The sequence below is a fragment of the Brachypodium distachyon genome, chromosome 1 (genome assembly GCF_000005505.3).
Source record: "Brachypodium distachyon strain Bd21 chromosome 1, Brachypodium_distachyon_v3.0, whole genome shotgun sequence".
Lineage (NCBI taxonomy): Eukaryota > Viridiplantae > Streptophyta > Magnoliopsida > Poales > Poaceae > Brachypodium > Brachypodium distachyon.
In genome coordinates, this window is record NC_016131.3 from 51,770,723 (window position 1) to 51,793,190 (window position 22,468).

Consider the following 22,468-nt stretch of genomic DNA (forward strand, 5'->3'; position numbering starts at 1 on the left):
TATCTCGTGCTCGTTTACTTGCATATGAGCTGGTGACACCTACAACAGTCTCCCGAGCTTGTCCTGGAAAAGTCACTACTTACGGACGTTGCTCCACTGGCTTGCCAATGCTGGTGTGTCCCCAATAATGGGTCGGCAACTCGATCTCTCAACCGGCCGTGAGAGGTTAGGGTTTAAGACATGTGAGGCCTTGTTTGTTTGGTGTTAGTGTATTTTTTTAGTGACTAGTGTTTTGATATTTGAGGGGTTTAGATGTTTTGATATTTGAGGGCCGACTTCAAGTTCATCCATGTCTTCACAAGAATTGCGACGTGCGACAAGTGGACGGAGACGCGGAACGGCCTCGCCAAGACCGTACCGGCACGTATGACCCGAAAGCCGCTCCTTCGGCGGCAGCGGAAGGCCGGCCCATCGGCCACAAGAAGGCAAAGGCAATGAGGGATGCCGCACCGGCCACGGAGCGCCTATACACATGCATCGAGAAGTGCATGTCCGACACCGCCGCACAAGCCGCAAAGAGGGACGAGCTCGCCGCCGAGAGGCAGGCTGTCACGGCGGTGATCAAGAAGCAAGATGACAAGCTCGAGATCCTCAAGGCGAATGTCGCGGCGAAGAAGAGGCGGGAGGACTTTTTGATCTTGACATGCGACACCACCGGCATGGACGACGGGGTGAAGGCGTGGTACGACGGCCAGCGCAGGCTCATTTTGGCCGAAGCGAGAGCGCCGGTGTCGACGCCCCCCACAGCAGTAACGGCCACCTCTACTCCATCCGCGCCCTCACTGCCGAAACAGCAACTCCGACCACTTCTACTCCACCTGCGGGCACGGAAGAGCCATCGGCGCCGGCGGAAGACGAAGGGGCCGAGTGATTTCATTTTTATTTAAGTTTGATGTTATTTTGATCGCCAAAACTTGTGATGAACTTGGGCGATTTCGTGATTTGGGCCGGCCTGTGAAATGGCAGCAATACTTTGTTTGAATTGTATTTTTTGGGGGGGCGGTGTTTAGGGGGTGCGGCTGGGTCGCGGCTGGGCCTCAAATGAAGAGGGTGCGCCTTCGCCCCCCCCCTCCCCCCCCCCACCAAATGGCCTAGCGCCGGAGGCGAAATGGGGGGCCGAGTGGAGTTGCTCTTAGCATATTTTGTAGGAGCATGCTCCTAAAACTGAGGATGAGAATCGTCTCCTCTGGTTACATCGAGTCATTGCTTTATTCTAGATAATCTCTTGAGTGCCATTTATTTATTATGTTATTTTACCATTTAAGCAATGTTTCATACCTGCACCGATGCACACATTATTTTACCATTTCATGGTAAAAGCCCTATGTTGTGATGTGTAATATCTTAACTAGCCTAAATCTTGTAATGCGGCAGTCTATGTCGAGTTGCTCTAGTATCTTAACCAGCCTAACTCTAGTAAGACGGTTCAGGGTTGCCTTGCTATGCAAGTATGTCTCTAGTTGACGTATGTTCAAATGTCCACAGGGTACTTTCCTTACTCCTCTCGAGTCCCTTTGTAGTTTGTAGTATGCCAAGAAAAGGTACCATTGATAGGACACTTTCTAACCTACGTCTAAACATGTCGTAACACCTGTTCCCACCGCTCATCAGTGGCGAAGCGTGGCGAAAAAATTGAGGGGGCCGAGAAGGGTTGAGGAAGACCAAGGAGACAAAGACAATATTATTTGTGACGGGTCATTGACACGCAAATTGTTTTTATTTGACGCTCCAGTTCCGATGGTATTTTCGTGACGGTTGACCGACACGAATTATATTTCTGTCGGTTTTTGGCTATTTCTAACGGTTCTGCACCATCACTAAAACTCTGAGATCCTGGTCTTAATGCATGCATAAGTTGTAAGATTTAATATTTAAGCAATATAAATATATTACCAAGCATTTTTAGATCTTAAGAATATATTCGCCAACGTGGAATTTGTGTTGACTATGTACATGAGTTGAGTTACAATTGAACTTGTACATAATTAGTTGTTAGGTGTTTAACTTGAACATGTGTAACTTATATAAGGGCATTGCGAGGTGACCAAAAGGATTAGAAAGGATTGATAGGATTAGACATTAGACTGTAGACCGTGGTCTAGCCTCACAACTATAGGGACCTCTTTGATTTGGAAATTTTGAAAACGTGAGAACGGCAAAAACACGAAGCAAAATAGCAATGCATGTGCAAAACTGAGGATTGTGAAACACATAGATTTTGTCGTTTGATTTGTAGAATAGGAGAAACACATAAAATATTAATAAACATGATCAAATTAAGTCAAACCAAATGCAACGTTCTAATGTTATTACGTCATTGATCAGTCTTTGCAGAATAGGGAGGCTCTTGACGGATTTCCTTTGCATCTATATAAATTTTTTGCGAGTATATATGGATCTAATCAAATGAGTTTTGCCATATTAAAGTTGCCTGATTTTTAGTTAGGGATAACTCGATTCCTTAGCCGTTGAATATGATTTGTGCTTTAAGATTCGAAACGGATGATGAAAAAAATATGTAAAATGAGATCTGGATATATTAATCCAACGGCTCTCATTCCACAACTTAGATTTAAGACTTTTTCCTAAAAAGCCAGGCTACTTAGATATACTCGCACCCTATTTTAATACATGAGAAGAAGCATTTGCCGTAAATATATAGTCGGCAGCGATAAATCTCGTGGACAAATTTTTGTTTGTCACTAGAATATCGCGTCATGAATTTTAACTCTCATGACGGTGCAGGTCCGGGGTGGCAGTTTGAAAGTCACACGAATTACATGTCCGTTAGTACGCGAACATAACATACGTGAGGCCAAAGCTTTTTGGAGCACGTATGAGCCCCGGCCCGGACCTCTCCCACTGACTCTGATCCTGTTTCTGTTTGCCAAGGACACTGTTTTTTTAATCTCTTATCACAATCTCACGTTACAATCTTCTTAATTAACTCAACTCACGACCTGACCACAACCCTATCTTGTACTTCCTCCGTTTCATAATTCTTGTCAAAATATTACATGTATTTAGATGTATTTTTTAGAAATAGATACATCCATTTTTAGACAAATTTGAGATAAGAATTATAAAACGGATGGAGTATACATGTACTTATACAGGACAAAGACAAAGTTCTAGACCTACTCGAACACAAATAACTCACGATAATCCATACATGCACACGGGCACAATTGATTCCTAACACCTAGGACGAGCACGTATAACCGTCCGATTAACGGTCGGGACCTTGTACTAGTACCACACACGGACTCTACTCAAACTCTAATTCACGTCTTACTTGAAACACAACTCCTAATTGGACACAAACTCAAGATCAATCCCAACACTCACGCGCCCGCGCGCTTTGCCCTACATACGTGCACACACGGCCACGTACCCTGCACGGCCCGTCATATATCATCGAGGATTGACACGTTGGACGTACGGCGAATCGATCTAGCTAGCAACTTAGGTTCCGTCGCCGAGGTCCAGTAAATCCAGATATCCCGAGAGATGAAGTTCATGGCGGCGTACCTGCTGGCGCACCTGGCCGGGAACCCGAGCCCGAGCAAGGACGACGTGCGCAAGATCCTCGACTCGGTCGGCGCCGAGGTGGAGGAGGCCAAGCTTGACATGCTCTTCAAGGAGGTCCAGGGCAAGGATGTGGCGGAGCTCCTCGCCGCCGGCAGGGAGAGGCTCGCTTTTGCGCCCTCCGGCGGCGGCGGTGCTGCCGTGGGCGGCGCCGATGGCAGCGCACCTGCTACTGAGGAGAAGAGCAAGAAGAAGGAGGAGAAGGCTGAGGGGATCAAGGTGGAGGAAGAGGAGGACGACGAGAACATGTTCAGCCTCTTTGACTAAGCATCCATCCATGGCGTCCAATTAATCGAAGCTATATCGATCTAGTAGTAGACTAGTAGTATATGTCTAGTCCTTTTTCCTCGTAAGTTTTTCAGAAACGGAATTTTTTATCTGTAAAATCTGTTTTGCTTTGTGCGTTTAGAGTGTATGTGCTCGTCGATATATAAGATATATGTTCGTCTTTTTAGTAATGATCTGATTTGAGTAGTAATAAAGTTTTGTTTATCACTTTTTTTGCCTCTTCCGTCGATGTTTTCTTTTCCTAGTCCATATGGATCATGGACAATGTTCTTTTCGCTGTTGTTGAGATTTTTTTTCGGGACCAAATTCGCCGTTTACATATGCAGATCTTGAACAAGCAAACCATGCATAGGAATAGGGCCAGCGAGATAGGAGTATTTAGTTGGGCCTGTTTGATCAGATTGATTGCTGGCCCAACCAAAATTTTGCAAGTGGACGTAGCTTTTTGGACCGTGCTCAAAAGTATTCAGTTGGGCCTGTTTGATATGATTCATTGTTGGCTCCACCAAAACTTAGCAAGAGGACGTAGTTTGTTGGTTCGTGCTCAATAGAAATTCCAGCGGGCTATTTTCACGTCCTTATCATGACCGCGAACTTCCCCTAAAAAAAAAATTCATGACCGCGAACTCTAGCGATTCCAGTAGATGATGTGCCTTGCATCTGATCCACTGTCTCTAGCGGAGGACTCTTGAATTCTTTGATGCAACCCTACCACGAGCGGACGAGCGCCACGATCCCATACCACGCTCCGAAACTGGAATTTCGGAGACGGAATAAACAAGGACGATTTTAACGCGGTGTGGCAGGTCCCGCGTCGCAAACCGCGTAACCGCGTTGGACATCGACGTTAGTGCAACCTGTCTCATAAAGTCACTCCGATTCTTGTACGTCGTATACTTTAATTCTCTATCAATTATTAGTACTAGTATATCACGCATGACGAGCATACATATCGTCAGCACGTGGCTCTGCATTGGTAAGCTCCCTGGCTGCGGCTTATTAGACGATGGCAAAAACTACTTCCTTCCGTCCATGTCAAGTGACACAAATTTGTCAAATATTAATGTATCTATGTTTAAAAAACGTCTAGATACGATACGTGTAATAGAAAATCACTTAATATGGGACGGATGAAGTATTATACTTTCTTCGATCCATAATAAGCGTTTCAGATTTAATACAAAATTAACACAACTACTCCCACCGTTCCAAAATATAAGGCGTGGAGGTTCAACTTTAACTATCAACTAGACTAACAAAATGTGAATTATGTGTTACTTCCTCCGTCCAACAAAAAATGTCTCAACTTTGACTAAATTTGAATGCATTTATACACTAAGTCATGTCTAGATACATCCAAATTTTGACAAACTTGAGACATATTTTGTTGGAAGGAGTGAGTATAAAAATTATACCACTAGATTCATATCTGAAAGAAGTTTCCGACGGTATAATTTTTACAATACATAATTCACATTTTGTTGGTCTAATTTGTGGTGAAAGTAAAGTCTTGAAATGCGTGCGTGCCTTGTATTATGAAACGGAAGGGAGGGAGTAGTACTAAGTTTAAGATATTCATTATGGATAAGAGGAGTAGTAAATAGTCATCTGAGCTGTTTGCACTTAGTATTACTAGAAAATATTGATGTATTTGCGCTCGAAGATCTGGCTACATTATCGTGTCTTATAAGCTCAGTTGTCACCAATCCACCTATTTGATGTAAAATATTTCGGGAAGTATACGCATAACACCCTGGCACCCCGCATTGGTTTAGATATCGCGGTTGAGACTAATTGTTCCAATTATCTCCAACAACTTACCCTTATTTTGACTATCCAAACTAACTATTGCAAATGAGCATATTATCTAACTGGATACCCATATTTGTTTGTTTCCACTACTCTACTACAAAATTGCTATTCTGAATTAACCAAAACTTTCACCATCATGTGGCACATAATTAGCAACCTTTCAAATCCATTTTTTGAATTCCATGTTAAAATTTTAGCCTAAACCCAATCGTGTATCATAAACACAAACCTGAAAACTTTAACCATCATGCGCCTCAGCCGTCATCAGTGTTGGCCTCGCAACCTCGACACCTTCTTCGACGTGCACGGCGCCACTGCCTACGGATCTCGAGGAGGTCGTTTCGTCGGCTTTGCGGTCGCAGCCTCCCTGACAACAGCGCCAACCATCTACACATCCATGGTGTGGGGGACGCTGCATGCATGGTGCCACGCCGGCGGCCGATGGATGAGCCAAGTCGAGGTGGCACGGCGCCTTCGGCTTGGGCACAATGGTGGCAAAAAGCGTGGCAGGGGCGGACGCTAGGGCCACGTCACCTTTCATGGAGTCTCTGCTGGCTAGAATTGGTGAGGGAGGGAGGAAGTTTCTCGCTCGGTCTATTTCCGTTCCTGCATGTATTGATTTTGGATTATGTGTCGTGCGATGTGGAACATCTATATTTGGGTCGGGGAGAGAGAAATATGAGTCACTAACCAAAAAATATACGTATGGCCGTATGAGTAATAGGATGAGTATGCCTGGGTTTAACTTTTTGGAAAAAATATTCATATTTTTCAATTTAGCAGTATGGTACTTTCTCTGATAAAAAATTCTTGACTCAAATTTATCAAATATGAATGTATCCATTCTTAAAAAACGTCTAGATACATATAATATTTTAACAACAATTTAGAATTGGTGTGAGTAGCAAAAATGCAAAATATAAGTAAGCTGTCAGAGATACACTCGAACCTATGACCCTCACAAGAATGGAATCAACTGCGGCAAGCGAACTGCCCGATTGTTTCTCGCCATCGATCCCTCTCAGATGTACAAAACGTTGTCGCGGGCAATCCAACGGCACAAAGCGCGCGTTGTCGCGGGGCAAGACTAAAGTTAGTCGTGCGCGCAACAGGTTTCTGTCACAAGAATTGTGGTAGGATTCCCGTGTTTCTCAAGTAATAATGCCTCGACTCGATTTCCAAGAAACTTACTCTGGCACCATCGAGGATTATATTTTAAGTCAAGTCTTGCTGCCAAAAAAAAAAGCGTCAAGTCAGTTGTCTTTAAAAAAGAAAGAATCATCAAGTCCAGTGCTCGACACGTTTATAAAGATGAGCACATGGTCCTCAACAGCCTCAAATGAACCGCCAAACTCAACGGCTAAATTGTCACTGCCCTTCACACACACTCCTATCCCGGTATCCCAAAACTAGCTAGCTAGCAAGCTCTCAAGCAACCAGCCACCGTAGCGTGTCCATGGGGGAATGCGATGACTGCTGCGACAACTGCAGGTGGAAGGACTTCTGGTGGTTCGTCCTCTGCCTGGCCATCCTCGTCGTCATCGTCGTCGTCATCGTCCTCGTCGTCGCCTTCGGCTTCGTCCGGCAGGTGTCCATCACGGTGGACGACGCCTCCCTCACCCGCCTGGCACTCGTCAGCACGCCCACCACGGCGCTCGCCTACAACCTCTCCCTGACGCTCTCCATCCGCAACCCGAACTGGGCGATGAGCGCCAAGAACACGGAGCCGCTGGAGGCCGCCTACGCCTTCGACGGGCAACAGTTCGACCGCGTCCAGCTCGCCGATAAAGGGGCCGCCCACGGCGCCAAGAAGACGGTGCTGTACAAGCTCACCTCGGGCTCCGGCGCCGCATACGTGGCGCTGGGCAACGCCGGGGTTGCGGAGTTTAAGGCGCAGAACGCCACGGGGGTGTTCGAGGTGGAGGTGGCCGTGTCCGGGGAGGTCAAGTACACGGCGCGCGTGAGCAAATGTAAGATCCAGGCCAAGTGCCCGCTCAAGCTGCAGCTCGTGCCGACTGGGCAGGCGGCGCCGGCGGCGGTCGTGTTTCAGAAGGTCAAGTGCAAGCTCGAAAAGGCGGACAAGACCTGCTAGGCGGTAGCTAGCTAGCGCTTAATTTGGCTACCAGCGTTAATTTAGTTTGTGCTTTTGGAGTTTCAGTTGTACTTACATGTTTGTGATGTAGTACTGCCCGTGTGTGTGTGTTTAATTATGTTTGTACGGTACCCCAGTGCTTCAAAAAAAGACAGTGGAGTACCAATCAAATCTGGCTTTCCATTTAGCAGGGTAATTTAGACTTTTTCTATTGTCAACTAAATGTGTTATTTTTTTATCGGCAATCTAATATAATTTGATAAATCCTCATTTACGGCCGCCGGCTCCTCCTGATCCCCCGGACGCGCCACCGCCAGCAGGAGCTATGAAAGGGAGACGTCGATCGATTAAACATTGCTGCCGTTCTACTACAACTTCATATCTGACAGCTTTTATACCTAAGAAAAATTACCAGTGTAATTTTGGTAGAATTAATTCCAAGAACACATGAAACTGGGTCATATCCATGAGATTGCAGATTTTTCTTATCACAAACGAACGCACCTATGAATCAATTCGATATGAAGGTGGAGTGATTCGTTGATGTGGTAAAGTATACTCGATTCATCTATACATCTGCGCTGCGGCGCAACCCCGCAGCTCGTCCGATGGCTCCTGCCCGGAGTTCCGGCCGTCGTCGTGACTCCAGTGCGGTCCTTCCACAAGGGTCACGGCCGCTCCTCCACTGCACCGATCATCTCTTCAAAAATAGGGGTTTGATTGCCATGTAGAGATATAAAGAAATCATTTTTAGAGAGGAAAGAAATCAGTTATGCCTCACGAATAGCCTTGAGTAGATTGAATTATTTAGATTACAATTTTACCCCTTCAATCATGGTACTCCCGTATTGTTTAACGGTGGTACTCCTCAATGCCTGTCCTGGAGTACTTATTAATCTCATCCATTGGATTGGAAGGAATAAACGGTCCATATTTATTCCATGGTACCGTAAAAGAGCTCTTAATTAGTTTGCTCCCAGTTTTGAAGTGCTGGTCTCAAAACTTTGCTACTCCGATCTAAATTACTTATCACAACTTTGTCTAGATATGTATGTATCTACATACTGAAATGTTTTAGATACAAAGTTGCGACAAGTAATTTTGATCGGAGCGAGTAGCTAGTCACAGTTTTGGCTATGTTTCACGCCACTTATCAAAAGGGACACCCCTTCGAGCTCCAGCCCTGACGCGGAGCTAGGAATCGACCAAACACAAACGGAGAACGTACAATCATTAAGAACTGAGAACGTACGTATAATCATTAAAGAACATGCGAAAGCATAACAAAAGTATAGCACAAAATTGCATACTATGCACGAGATTTGAATTTGATGTTCAATAATCCAACATAGTAGATAAACATAAAAAAAAGAGTGTTTTTATTTATGTGCCCCTCCTTCCTTAGCTGTACTCGGGAATATCCAGGCCTCATAATTGTGCTCGCTTCTAGACTTTTTCGCTTTCTGCTTCCTCGCAAACGCCCTCACGGAGCACCTGCTAACGGTCAAGCCCCTTTGACCGTTTGCTTCCGACGGGTGGGCCGCGGGGAGTGCTGACAGGTGGGGATGGAGCCGCGTTTCTGGCGTGTGGGGCTGCGAGGAGAAAGTGCAAGCGGGTAGTGCTTAATGGGTCGACTGAGCTTACATGCGGGCCAATGCACGCGCGTCCTGATAGGTGGGGCAGTCATCGTTAATGACAGGTGGGCCGAGCCAAAGGATGACACGTGGGACGACGCTTCAGATGGGGGCCAATGTCATCTTTACTTACACGTGGAGCCTACTTGCTCTCCTTTACTCTCACCCCCAGCTCACCCAAATACCGACCAAAACCCTAAATCGGCGGAAGACGGCGGCGGCGCTGCGGCTAGTAGGTGTATGAAATGAAGGGGAGGCGGCGATGGCGAGCACTAACCCACCTCCGTACCACAATGTCGATACCTGCCGCCAATTCGCGGAAGAGATATTTTGCCACGGGGAGCCTGATATCCGGCCCGATGTGGCCAAGATAGTGATTTCCCGCACCACCGGAATGGAAGAGAAGGCAGCGAAGCTGCGAGGTAAAGCCATCGTTGCTACCATCCATACAGGATCAACGCTCAATCCGCCGGCCACTTCGGCTGAAAAGGTCATGGCAACTCTCAAGCAGCGCTGCAACTTCAAAAGGGGAGTGCGCATCACGGTATGTCCTGGGCCCGCCAACTTTCTGATTAGCTCTGATTTGAGTGATGATTGCATGGCAGCAGTGATGCAATCGATGTGCATCAGGTGCCCTGCCGGCCACATCTCGTTTCGCCGCTGGACCTCCATCTTCCGTGGAGAGGAGTCAAAACTGCCTTTTAGCTGCGTACTTAGCTTGGATGGATTGATGGAGGATGCGCAAGAGCTGGAATTTGTGAAGAATTTGATTAATCAGTTCAGAGGCGAGTTTGTGGAAATTCTTCCTAGGATTGATCCACGCTGCGTGAAGCTCAAGGCATGGATGCGTGATCCTTGTGCCATCCCGAAGCGGTTGCTGATGAAAGTGCCTACTTCGCCACACAACCAGCTCCTCAATACGTTGATGAGCTCATTGATGATTCAAGTGCAGTGGAGGCAGAACCAGAAACCAGACGCGCTCTGTCGTTCGGGGTCATCGTCCACGTCCATGAAGTGGTGGATAGGTTTCATCTTCTTACTGATGGTTCGGACCACAACAACAGGGACTACTCTGATTCTTCTTCAGACGATGAAGCTTATCTGGACTATAGTGGTTCTAGAATACCGCGAGGAGATCTCACTCGCCTCCACGATTTCTCCTGTTTTGCTGGCACTGTAGATGGCTCAGGTCCTCCAAAAGCAAGGGTTAATCCATATTGATGTTGTGTTCCGTTTAATCCATGTTGATTTTGATGTATGTTGTCTATGTATTTGTGGTTTGTTGTGCGAAGACTACCTATTTGTAGTTTTGTACTGATCAAGAGCATGTACTGTTATCGGCACTTATCATTTCCTATATTTTTTTTCGCAATTGAACTTCCTCCAAATTAATTTCTGACTGCACAAATGAAAAGCGAATGGAAAGTTATGCAAGATTACCAAATTACAATATTTTTGAGAAGGTTGATTTTTATTGACCAGGGAATTTAGAGCATCTCAAATGGCTACCCCAAAGCCATCCCAAATGTCCTATTTAGGACAAACGGACATATTGGGCCAAAAACCATCTCCCAATGGGCTATCCCAAACAGACAAATTGTCACTTTTGTCTGGACATATCCCCCAAAGTTGGCCCAAATTTGGGGGAGAAATGGGGTGTCCGGTCTGCGTTCTGTCCGGGCCTAGCCCATAACTTTTTCCACGCACGATTTCCCTGCTCCTCCGGAAGCGTCGTTCCCACGCTGTGCTCTACCTCCACCGTGCTCCTACCCATCCCCGAGCACCCCACCGGCCACCAGCGCCACCCTGCCGGCGACAGAGGGATAAAATCCCCGGAGAAGCGTCACCTCCGGCCGCCCCATCATCTCTGGCTGCCCCTTCACCATCTCCAGCTCCACACCATGAACGGGAATGGAGGCTGAGTCCCACCGTCCCCCGTCGCCTCCCATCTCATCCCTGCCCCGTAGCTGCCATGGACGGCAAGCTGAGGCCATCCACTGCGTCCCATAGGCTTCCTTCGCCTTCCCACGCCCAAGCCGCCATGGACGAACTTCAGTTCAGAGAAAGAGCTTCAGTTCAGAAAACTACCTGGCCGAGAACTAAAAACTTCAGTTGAGAATACCTTTATGGAGCAGTCGGGCCACTCCTTTCCCCGCCATCTCCAGCGATAGGCCTGCCGGTGCCTCCCCTTGATGAGTAGTGAGTAGCGACCCTTCTTCAGTTTGGTTTTGCCATTAATTAAGCATTGATATGCCAAGGCTATGCGTACAAACACGGCTATACAAACATGGTTCAATTTTACTTTTGCTGATGAAGACTGATGCCTAAATTAATTATATCTCTTTCACAATATAGACAATCGATGAAAGACTGATGCCTAAATTTATTCTCTATCTATGTAAAGAGGAAATTTTGAGTTTGACTAGAATTTCAACAGTGTTACAAAAATGCAAAAAATTGTTTGCTATTTTTGATGTAATTTATTTGTAATCTAAACAAAGTATGTGTGTGCACAAATAGTTGAAATGCACAAAGTGTCATTTTCATACATATAGATGTCCGTTTGGGGGACGCCATTGGGTGATGGGGGCGGATATTGGGCGGACACATGTCCACAAGCCCCCCCAAAGGACAAACAATGGACGTTTTCGGACAAAATTTGGGATAGCCCATTGGAGATGCTCTTATAACGACATTTGGCTGTTCCAGTCCACCTAAATGGACAATTTTGGAGAAAGCTTAGAAAGTGAACTTGCTCTAAATTGATTTCAGACTACACATATGGAATCCTAACGGACATTTATGCAAGATGACCAAATTTCAAGTTGTTTTGTGAAGGTTCACTTTTGTTGACCAGGGAAAAAATAGCCACATTTGGCTGTCCCAGCACACCAAAATGGTTGCATTTGGAAGAACCTCCAAAATTCGACCTTCTCCAAATTTATTTCTGATTGCACCAATAGAAAGTACATCAAAAGTTAAGAACACTGGTGAAATTTCAAACCCATTTGAGAAAGTTGACTTCGCGTTGACCAGGATTTAAATCCACTCAAATCCATTCAAATCTGCAAAAGTAAAGAGTTTTTTTGAACTTTTCTTAAAGGATTTAAGTACTACCAATGTTTGCATACTTCCAATAGCTATTCCACAACTTCAAATCATGTATGTCGTATAATTTTGGCCCCAACACATCAAATTTAACCGAATTTGAAATTCAAAAAATACGAAAACACGTCCACATTGAAAATGCTTTTGCATACATGCAATACATACCAAATGTGCTTAGTGTGCCAAATTTTACAAGATTTGGACAAAGGTTTAAATCCAAATGTCAAAATGAGTTCAGTTCTCCAACATCTCCCTGAGGTGTTTATGATGTGGTGCAGTGTACATGAAGTACATTGTGAAATTTAGATAATGCTCTGATTTTTTTATGTGATGAATGTATCACTAAAAATTGACACTTGCAGAAAATCATAATTTTCTGACAACTATTTCATACTATTAACATTATTATATTTTTTAGTTAAGTGTAAATCATAGTAATCAAGGTATAAAACATTTAATTTTCATTTCTGAAATCGTTTGCTAATTTTTGAATTTCAAATTCATAGAAATTTGCTTGTTTTTAAATTTTTTGATGTCAAACGTATGCAATACTCATCCGAGAAGATTTAGGCAGCTTTGTGAGTGCATCAAATATGAGATTTTCTGGACTTGAGATACTATATTTTCGTACATTCTTTGAATTTCTGGGTTTATTTATGAAAAATAGATAAACCCATAGAACTCAACCGAAATGACGAGACAACCAATGAAGAAAAGTTGTATCTGGATCATTCAAGTCGAGCAAAATTGGATTCCATCCGATTCAGTCTAATTTTAAACCTATTTGTGCATGAAAACAGGGATACCAGCACACCAAAATGGCTACATTTGTAAGAACGCCCAAAATTTGTCCTTCTCCAAATTAATTTCTGATTACACCAATAGAAAGTACGTCAAAAGTTAAGAACACTGGTGAAATTTCAACCCATTTGAGAAAGTTCACTTCGCGTTGACCAGGATCTAAATCCACTCGAATCCATTCAAATTTGCAGAAGTAAAGAGTTTTTTTTTGAACTTTTCTTGGAGGAGTCAATTACTAACAATGTTCGCATACTTCCAATAGCTGTTCCACAACATGAAATCATGTATGTCGTATCATTTTGGCCCCAACACATCAAATTTAACGGAATTTGAAATTCAAAAAATATGAAAACACGTCCAGATTGAAAATGCTTTTGCATACATGCAATACATACCAAATGTGCTTAGTGTGCCAAATTCTACAAGATTTGGACATTTTAAATCCAAATGTCAAAATGAGTTCATTTCTCCAACATCTACCTAAGGTGTTTCTGATGTGGTGCAATGTACATGAAGTACATTGTTAAATTTAGATAATGCTCTGGTTTTTTTATGTGATGAATGTATCACTCAAAATTGACACTTGCAGAAAATCATAATTTTCCGATAGCTATTTCATATTATTAACATTATTATACTTTTGAGTTAAGTGTAAATCATAGTAATTAAGGAATAAAACATTTAATTTTCATTTTTGAAATGGTTTGCTAATTTTTGAATTTCAAATTCACATAAATTTGCTTGTTTTTAATTTTTTTGATGTCAAACGTGTGCAATACTCATCCGAGAAGATTTAGGCAGCATTGTGAGTGCATCACAAGTGTTTCCACCAAATATGAGATTTTCTGGACTTCAGATACTATATTTTCGTACATTCTTTGAATTTCTGGGTTTATTTGTGAAAAATAGATAAACTCATGGAACTCAACCGAAATGATGAGACAACCAATGAAGAAAAGTTGTGTCCGGACCATACAAGTCGACCAAATTGGATTCCATCCGGTTCAGTCCAATTTCAAACCTATTTTTGCATGAAAACAGAGATTTCAGCTCACCAAAATGGCTGCATTTGGAAGAACCCCCAAAATTTGACCTTCTCCAAATTAATTTCTGATTTTACAAATAGAAAGTACATCAAAAGTTAAGAACACTGATGAAATTTCAAACCCATTTGAGAAAATTGACTTCGCGTTGACTAGGATTTAAATCCACTCAGATCCATTCAAATCTGCAAAAGTAAAGAGTTTTTTCGAACTTTTCTTGGAGGAGTCAAGTACTAACAAAGTTTGCATACTTCCAATAGCTCTTCCACAACTTCAAATCATGTATGTCGTATAATTTTGGCCCCAACACATCAAATTTAACTGAATTTGAAATTCAAAAAAATATGAAAACACGTCCAGATTGAAAATGCTTTTGCATACATGCAATACTTACCAAATGTACTTAGTGTGCCAAATTTTACAAGATTTGGACAAAGTTTTAAATCCAAATGTACTTAGTTAAGTGTAAATCACAGTAATAGAGGTATAAAACATTTAATTTTCATTGAAACCTATATGTTTGCGTTCTACTAGGTTACAATGAGTCCAATGGACCTTTCTTACATTAAATTCTTGTGGTAAATGTATTGAAAAAACTGATTTTTCATTTAATGCCGAAATGTGCTGAAAATCCAAAATATGTATGAAATATAGTAAAATTGCTCCAGAAATTTTGAAATTCTTTGAGAAGAACAAGTAACATGTAAGGTTACCAAACAAAAATTGTTATATGTTCTAAACCTTTATTTACTAACGTTTTGGACCCATCACTTCAAAACCCACACCCAACACTCATCACCGGAAACCACTACCCTTCCTCTTACCATTGCTATTTAACCCGGTGCCACGGCAGTACTTGTTTCTATTCTCGTCCTTCTTGTATACATCTTCACCTCTCTCCACTTCTTATGTGTGGTTAACCGACGGGCAGTAGCATTCCAAGGCCGCACCTTCAACCCGCCGCCCCTCACGGAGGAGCAGTTGTTCCCACCGGGCGTGCTTGTGGAGCGTACGCTCCAGGTGTGGGCGATGTCGCGCAGCAGGAGCCCGATGGCGTTGGTAAGGGACTTTCTCCACACCGGTTTCTTACACCGGGAGGCCGTAGGCCCTCCAATGTATTGCGTGGAGCAGCTCCGAGAGGATGGCGTCGACACGGCCATCCTAGTGCACCTCACCAACAGCCACGATGCCGAGTACCTCCTTGGCCGCGTGTACTGGTGTTGATGCGAGTTTATCGCATTCACGTTGTACAACGTGTACACCAACACGGTGAACACATTCCCCACGCTGGCAGATGCACGGCCTCCCGTACGTCGTGCCGGAGGTGGCGCCTGTGGAGGGGCTGCCGAGCCTGGCGTGGCAGCGGGGGAGGAAGCCGGCGGCCAGGAGTGATCGGCCGGCGTCGTTGTGATTGTAAAGTTTTATATTAATGTCATTAATTGTTAGAATTTGCACTGGATGTTCTATGATGATGAATTGTTGTGGTTAGTAATAACCGCTATATTGAACTACCTATGATGTGATCGCTTCCATAATTTTGCATCTGAGGTGTGTTTTGCTTTCTTCGATTAGGTTATGTAGACGCCGCTTCCCTTCATAAGTCTCGCCGGCGAGCCCACGGAGGCGTATCTGGCGGCGGCGTTGCCAGTGATTCCATTCGTTCAGTATCGCCCGCGAGCACGGAGGCGTATTTGGCGGGGGCGGTGGCGTATGTGACAAACAACCCTAAATCGGTCCTATTTGGGGTAGGCGCGGGGAAAGGGATGAGAGAGATAGGCGACGGACCCACCTGTCATTCGTTGCGTTGCCCCACAGTAAGTTAAGTCGACCGCCCTCACCTGTCAGGACGTGGCCCGCATGTAAGGTAACCAGACCCGTTAAGACCTGCCCGCTTGCATTGTCTCCTCGCAGCGCCACACGCCAAAAGCGCGGCTCCGGCCCCACCTGACAGCACTCCCCGCGAACCACCCGTCAGAACCAAACGGTCAAAAAGGGCTTGACCGTTAGCAGGTGCTCTATGAGGGCATTTGCGAGGAATTGCGAAACGAACAAGTGTAGCAACAAGCACTGTTTCTGGCCTCGGGTATTCCTGAGTACATATAAGGAAGGAGGGGCACAGAAATAAAAAAAATCCTAAAAAAACATCATATAACAATAAAGACGTAAAAGATAGCGCCACCAAATTAACAATTTGGTCAATCTGGACCTTCTTATATGACAAGGCATGGCAAAAAAAGGGGCAATGGACTAGAGGAGTCACTTGCACTTCGAGACGGTGTTTTGGAGTCAACCAGGTCCACGCGGGAGCAATTAACAGCAAGTTCCACACCACACATGCAGAAAGATAATTTGGCAAAAAAGGCCCCCCCCCCCCCCGGCGTTTCTCTCCAGGAAACAATTAACAGCAAGGTGCACACCACAAAGTCATCATTGATCTAAATACAAACCAAACTTCATAACATAACTTTGCAAATTCGATGAACCCTCTTGTGATCAAAGCGGCTAAGGCATACCCAGTTGCACAAATTGCAACTACCATCGCGATGCATAATTCTTTCCTATCCCTACCCCTCTACCCTATGCCTCCTCTCAATCATCTTCTTCTCTCGCTTCATCTTCTTGATCTCCATTCGCAATTCTTTAACTGTCTGCATAAGATGCAGTCTCCTTCCAAAGCACTTACCATGCTCATGTAGAGCCTAACATTGTTCTCCACAATCGACAATATCTTCACTTCTCCATTCTGCTCCTTAACATTGTTCTGAAACAAGGATTTTGCAAACAAAAACCTCATCAAACAATTGAAAACAACCATTGAAGAAAGGACATGAACAGGGGGATTCATGGAATCGCACAAAAAATGCAATATTTTCTTCGAGCATGCTCTTGGGTCCCAGTATGCCTCGCCGGTAACCTTTGCCCAGCCGCCGTTGTGGCCCTCTGAGCTCCAGATGTAGCTGCAGCCGGCGACTCCGACGGCTTTGTCACATTCACCTATTAGCCTGACTGTGACCCGCTCCCGTCCCAGGATTCGCCCTCATGAACTGCCACTCACCAACTGCTTGTGCTAATGCGGCAGTCACCGTGTCGAATTGCGGTGGCCGGCAAAAATCTAGGGTTCGACCGGGTGCACGCGGGGGGGGGGGGGGGGGGGCGACGAAACTATCTGCTTTAGAAAGATTTCAGACATAATTTTAAAAAGGTCCAGGGTTTTTCAACAAAATGGAAAACCCGACTAAAATTCCACGTGTCATCTCTTTGTTGGTCTGGACCTGTAATGAATCCACAAATCAACTACTTGGACTAGTCCACCTCATCTTTCCTAATTATAAAGTTCAGAGTTGGTGGTCGTCAACTCACTTCTTCCTAACCTTTGTCTTGTTACTCCTGACAAGTAGATTGCACAAACCCACGAGTTAAAACTTCAAGTCATAATCCTTCCTTACATAGTCCCTGCTACTTCCTTTCCTCTCCATTCTTCATAAGTTTGGGATCAGAGTTCAAATTCAGCAAAACCTATCATCAGGCTTTGTGACAATGGTGTCGTAGCGATGCACGGGCACAAAGCTAGCTTTAGGACTAATTTTCGAACAGCACTCTAGTAGTTGGACCACTTTAAACTTCTTCGTTCCAAAGGCGCTAACATGTTGTATTCATTTGATGCTAGCTAGCCTGAAAAGCGGACCATTATATCCTTTGTTTTGTTCGATACAATGATATTATTTCCAGCACATTGCCCACTGTCTTTTGTGTCTTGTCTGTTGGAGCTTTGAAAGTCTACAGTTAGTTAAGCATAATTAACATCCATCCTCCCCTTTAATTTATTAATTCAACGGCTAGTAGAGGCTGTTCAAATTTTCATTCACTGAAATAGGGCTGTGCATCCGGTGAGAACTGAAAATTCAGTGTTTCAATTTTGCTTTATTTATTTCGCTTACCAGCAAAGGGTAACCGGAATCAGTACCTGAATTAGCAAAACCGAAAAATTTGGTTCCGGTTTCGGTTTCTACTGAATTGTTGATGATGTGGATGAGCAGAGGTACAATGCGGTGGTGGAGGCGTCGGAGGGCCGCCAAGGGGCAGTGGACACTGGACAGTGGGTGGGCGGACTGCTAGAGGAGTAAGATAGGAGAGGTGGCAGCAGCAGTAGACGGACATGCGAAACCGTCGGGCTCCCGTCGTCGAGGGCGGCGGGATCCAGTCGTCGAGGGTAGACCTGCAGGATCCAGTCGTCGAGGGAGGCATGCTCCAATCGTCGACGTTGAGGGCGGAGGGAAGTCGTGAGGCGTGGAGCGGTGGAGGGGCCCGTGGCGCTTGGCGGCATGGTTGCGTGGAGACTTGGCAGAGGACGGACCTGGAGTGCAGGGGGCACCGCCATAGGGCTAGGGGACGATTTAGTTGGGCCGTGGGCCGCTGGGCGTTGCGCTAGCCTCTAGGGGTGACGCTGGCTCATATTTCGGTTGTCTCCATTAACCGATAAACAAACCAAACCGAGCCAATTCCGTTAGCTAGGGTAGAAACCGAAGCACTCGGTAAAATTGGAAAAACGAGGTTTCGGTGGGTTCGGTTCGGTTTCTTGACAGTCCTATGTGGGCTCTTTTTTTCTGTCACGGTTTCACGAAAATTATTTTTTTGTCAACGTACTCCCTTCATTTTGTAATATAAGGCCTGTTAAATTTGTTAAGACAAGAATTTGACAAAGAATTCCTCTATCAATAATTGACTTGTAAGATATGAAACCAGAGCTATTTGTGCTTTTTATAATAAATCTACCGATACCAATTTCATTATATATAAACTGCAGTATTTTAGTATGGTATTTCATAGTCAAAGCATTATCTTACCTAAATTTAATAAACCTTAGGAGGGAGTAATTTGTAATAGTTACGTTACGGAACCGGCGCAACAAACCGCTCGCGTCGCTCATCAAGGGCGGCTCGGGCGGATCCCAAGCCGCTGCCACCACAGCCTCTCCCCGAATCCTCCCCTCTCCGATCCCCTCGCTGCCGCCGGAGGAAGCTGGTGCGGTGGATGGCGGCGGCGGGGTCCTTTCTGTTTTCTCGTTTCGCAAGGTGGCAATAAACTCCAACGAAGCATGGATAGGTTGGCCCATCGGCAAAAGAACCGCGGGTCCGACGACGGCCGGTGAGCGGGCTCCAGTGGTGGACACGTCTTGCCCGGTGTGGTTTTGGCACGGGCTGGCCTGGGACCCCCGGATTTGCTGCGTGCTCTCGTGATCTGGCGCCGGTGACCGGATCCTTTCGACTGCGGGATTGGGTGGGCGAGACTACCGGTGAAAACTGACACAACCATGGTCATGACGGACGATGGTGGCGGATGTGTGTCATTACCTTTCATTACCTTGTTGTCGATGGTATCGTTTTGCAGTTCTCGCCACCTAGCTTAGGCTGTTCCAGGGGAAACCCTAGATCTGGATCTTCCTGAATTGGACGATCGATGTCGACTGCCTCATGAGGGCATCGTTTTGGAGCAGGGGCTGGCTGCGAGGCTCACGAGGTGGAGCGGCGTTGCATCTTCTGCGTCGACGACGGCGGGTCTTGGCGGCACGGTGTGTAGTCGGGTCTAGGTGGCGGACGCATGATGATGTGCGCGTGCAGGGCAGTGGAGCTATCTGTCGATGGCAGGCCTAGCAACGCAATGCTTGGATCCCTGACCTGAAGATGGCTTGGCGGAAGATTGTGGTGAATGATTCAAAAGCGTGCGCATGCGGCACGCGCCGAGAATCTGATGGATCAGTTGTGCCCTGGTGCGGCCTCCGGATTTAGATAATGTACGTTGGTGTGTGGTCATGGCATTTTGGCTTCAATCATTGTCGCCCCTTTCATCAAGTTTGTAGGTGTTGTAGTAAAATAAAACCCTTATATGGGCCGGGCCGTAAATCTTACGTGACGACGACTAAGTCAACATTTCCCAAGCGTGAGTCAAGATGCCCACGTGACGTAGTCAATTCTACGTGGAAAAGGGAGACAAGTCAACAAATCAAGCCTCTCATACCATGGTCAAAGGGAGGAATGAGTTAGAGTATGGGGGCAAGAAAGGTGTAGGGATGAGGCTTTTGGTCCATGGTGGACCATGGACCAACACCTCGGGGGCTCCTGAGGAAGAAGAAATCCTCACCAATCCGGACGTCGCCGCAAGCATGGTCGCCACTACGGATGTCGTGGTCGCACCTCCGCTCCCGGCTGTCCCTGAAGGAACCGAGGTTCTCGAAACCGTCGTAGGCGAGCCCTCGACACTTACCGATGTAATGGCAAGGATCGGCGAGCTGCCTACAGTTGCCCCCCCCACAGGGGATACGGAACTCGGCATGCCTCGCTCGATGGGCTTCGTGCCACCTTCCCTACAATCGATGTGGCGTCAGGAGAATTCACGCCAGAAAACCAAGTAGTCCGGGCCTACGACCCCTCCAACCCGGGACCGCCTCCGTTGGCGCTCGCCGCGATCGCCCATGGAGCTCCTTGGTATCATTCTTATTGGGGGCTTCCGCTAAATGGTGCTCTCCAAGTCGCGCATGCTCAACACCAACCTCACTTGGTGAACGCCCCGCAAGCGTCCCTTGCTCCCCCCGCCGGAGTCGAGCAAGGTGGCAACCAAGTACCACCTCAAGCTATGCCTCGCGGAGAATGAGACCCCAGCGTGCATGGAAATTAGCAAGTGGCGGAGTCTGGAGCCCGTCTCGGCGGCGAAAGAAATTCCCGTCGACGCTCCGACCCCCCAAGAAAACGCCGAGATCATTCTCCAAGTGACCCTTCTAGCGACGAAAGCGATTCCGACGAGGGAGGACCTCGCCGCCGAAGGAACCGGCAGAACCGATCGACTTGTAACCCGCTCACACGGGAGATCCAAGACGCGCCTTTTCCGCCAAGGTTCAAGCCGCCTGCAATACGGCCGTACGACAGGGAGTCAAATCCTCTTCAGTTCCTAGATGTCTACTCCACCGCCATACGAGCCGCCTAGGGAGGTCCCGTCGAGATGTGCAACCTCTTTCCTCTCATGCTCACCGGGATGGTGCAAACTTGATTTTATAACCTACGGAAGAACTCCGTGCACTCATGGGAGCGCCTCCAAGAGGTCTTCATCGCCAACTTTCAGTGAAACTTCAAAGAACCCGTGCAGGCTCACAAGCTATATGCCGTGAAACAAAAGCCGGGGAATCCCTCCGAAGCTTCTTCCATCGCTTTGCGAAGGTACGAAGCCAAATCGCCAACCCACCGTCGACCACCGTGATCGACGCATGCATGCAAGGCCTTCTCCAAGGAGAAGTGAATTGGGCCCTAAGTCGCAACCTTCCGAAGACGACCGAGGAGCTCTATCAAATCTTGCAGGAATACGCCCGGGGCGAAGACGGGGACATTACCAAAAAAGACGCGCCGCGCGCCGCTCCTGAAGGAACTCCCTCGTCCGACAAACCCCCTGCGCCTACTTCGTCTTCCAAGAAGATGAGGAGGTGGGGGAAAAAGTCTCCCGACGACCAAGCCCGGAAGATCTTAGCCATCGAAGGACAAGCATCGTCCCAAAAGACTTGGCAACCCAAGAAGCCACCTCGCCCCGCCGAGGGAGGAACTGGAAGATGCTTCATTCTCAACTCAGCAAGCCACAGCACCGAAGAGTGCAACACTCTCATTGCGGCTCGCGAAGAGTTCCAGGCACGAATGCAACCCGGCACAAGGATGAGAAGACAGCCGAGGCTCCACGCCCTGCCAACGTCCTTGTCGCTGACCCGGCACCTAAGGAGGATAACCTCCCGTTTCAGGAACCCGCGCATCACGTCGGAGTGATACTCGTGGGCTCCGCCACAGGCCAGGGATCGAAGCGGCAACGCAGTGAGTATGCTTGCGAAGTCAACGTCGTGGGAACCTTCACCCCGAAACCACCACCAAAGTGGGTGAGCGTGCCAATTGCTTTCACCGAGGAAGACGCCAAGGGGATACGCTTCCCACACGACGACGCCCTCTTCGTGACAGCGATCGTCACCAATTGTGAGCTCAAGAAGATTCTTGTGGATGGCGGAAGCTCCGCCGACATCCTATATCTGAGCACGTTGAAGTTGCTGATGGAACCACAAGGGGGATACAAGAACG

The 22,468-nt window shown here is 46.4% G+C and overlaps 2 protein-coding genes and 1 long non-coding RNA gene across 3 annotated transcripts; 2 read left to right on the top strand and 1 right to left on the bottom strand.

Annotated features, from left to right (window-relative positions):
* Nucleotides 1-3,256: 3,256 nt before the first annotated feature.
* LOC100839242 (60S acidic ribosomal protein P2A) lies at nucleotides 3,257-3,996 on the top strand. The gene has a single exon (XM_003557283.4). The coding sequence runs from the start codon at nucleotides 3,511-3,513 to the stop codon at nucleotides 3,853-3,855; it is 345 nt and encodes a 114-aa protein (XP_003557331.1). The 5' UTR covers nucleotides 3,257-3,510; the 3' UTR covers nucleotides 3,856-3,996.
* A 3,000-nt stretch (nucleotides 3,997-6,996) lies between these two features.
* LOC100828454 (NDR1/HIN1-like protein 10) lies at nucleotides 6,997-7,998 on the top strand. The gene has a single exon (XM_003561225.4). The coding sequence runs from the start codon at nucleotides 7,145-7,147 to the stop codon at nucleotides 7,778-7,780; it is 636 nt and encodes a 211-aa protein (XP_003561273.1). The 5' UTR covers nucleotides 6,997-7,144; the 3' UTR covers nucleotides 7,781-7,998.
* Nucleotides 7,999-10,866: 2,868 nt separating this feature from the next.
* Nucleotides 10,867-11,786, bottom strand: LOC112270025. Its single transcript, XR_002962323.1, has 2 exons — nucleotides 11,537-11,786; nucleotides 10,867-11,464 (listed from the first exon to the last, which is right to left on the bottom strand). It is a non-coding gene; the product is annotated as an uncharacterized LOC112270025 (long non-coding RNA).
* Between the last annotated feature and the right edge of the window lie 10,682 nt (nucleotides 11,787-22,468).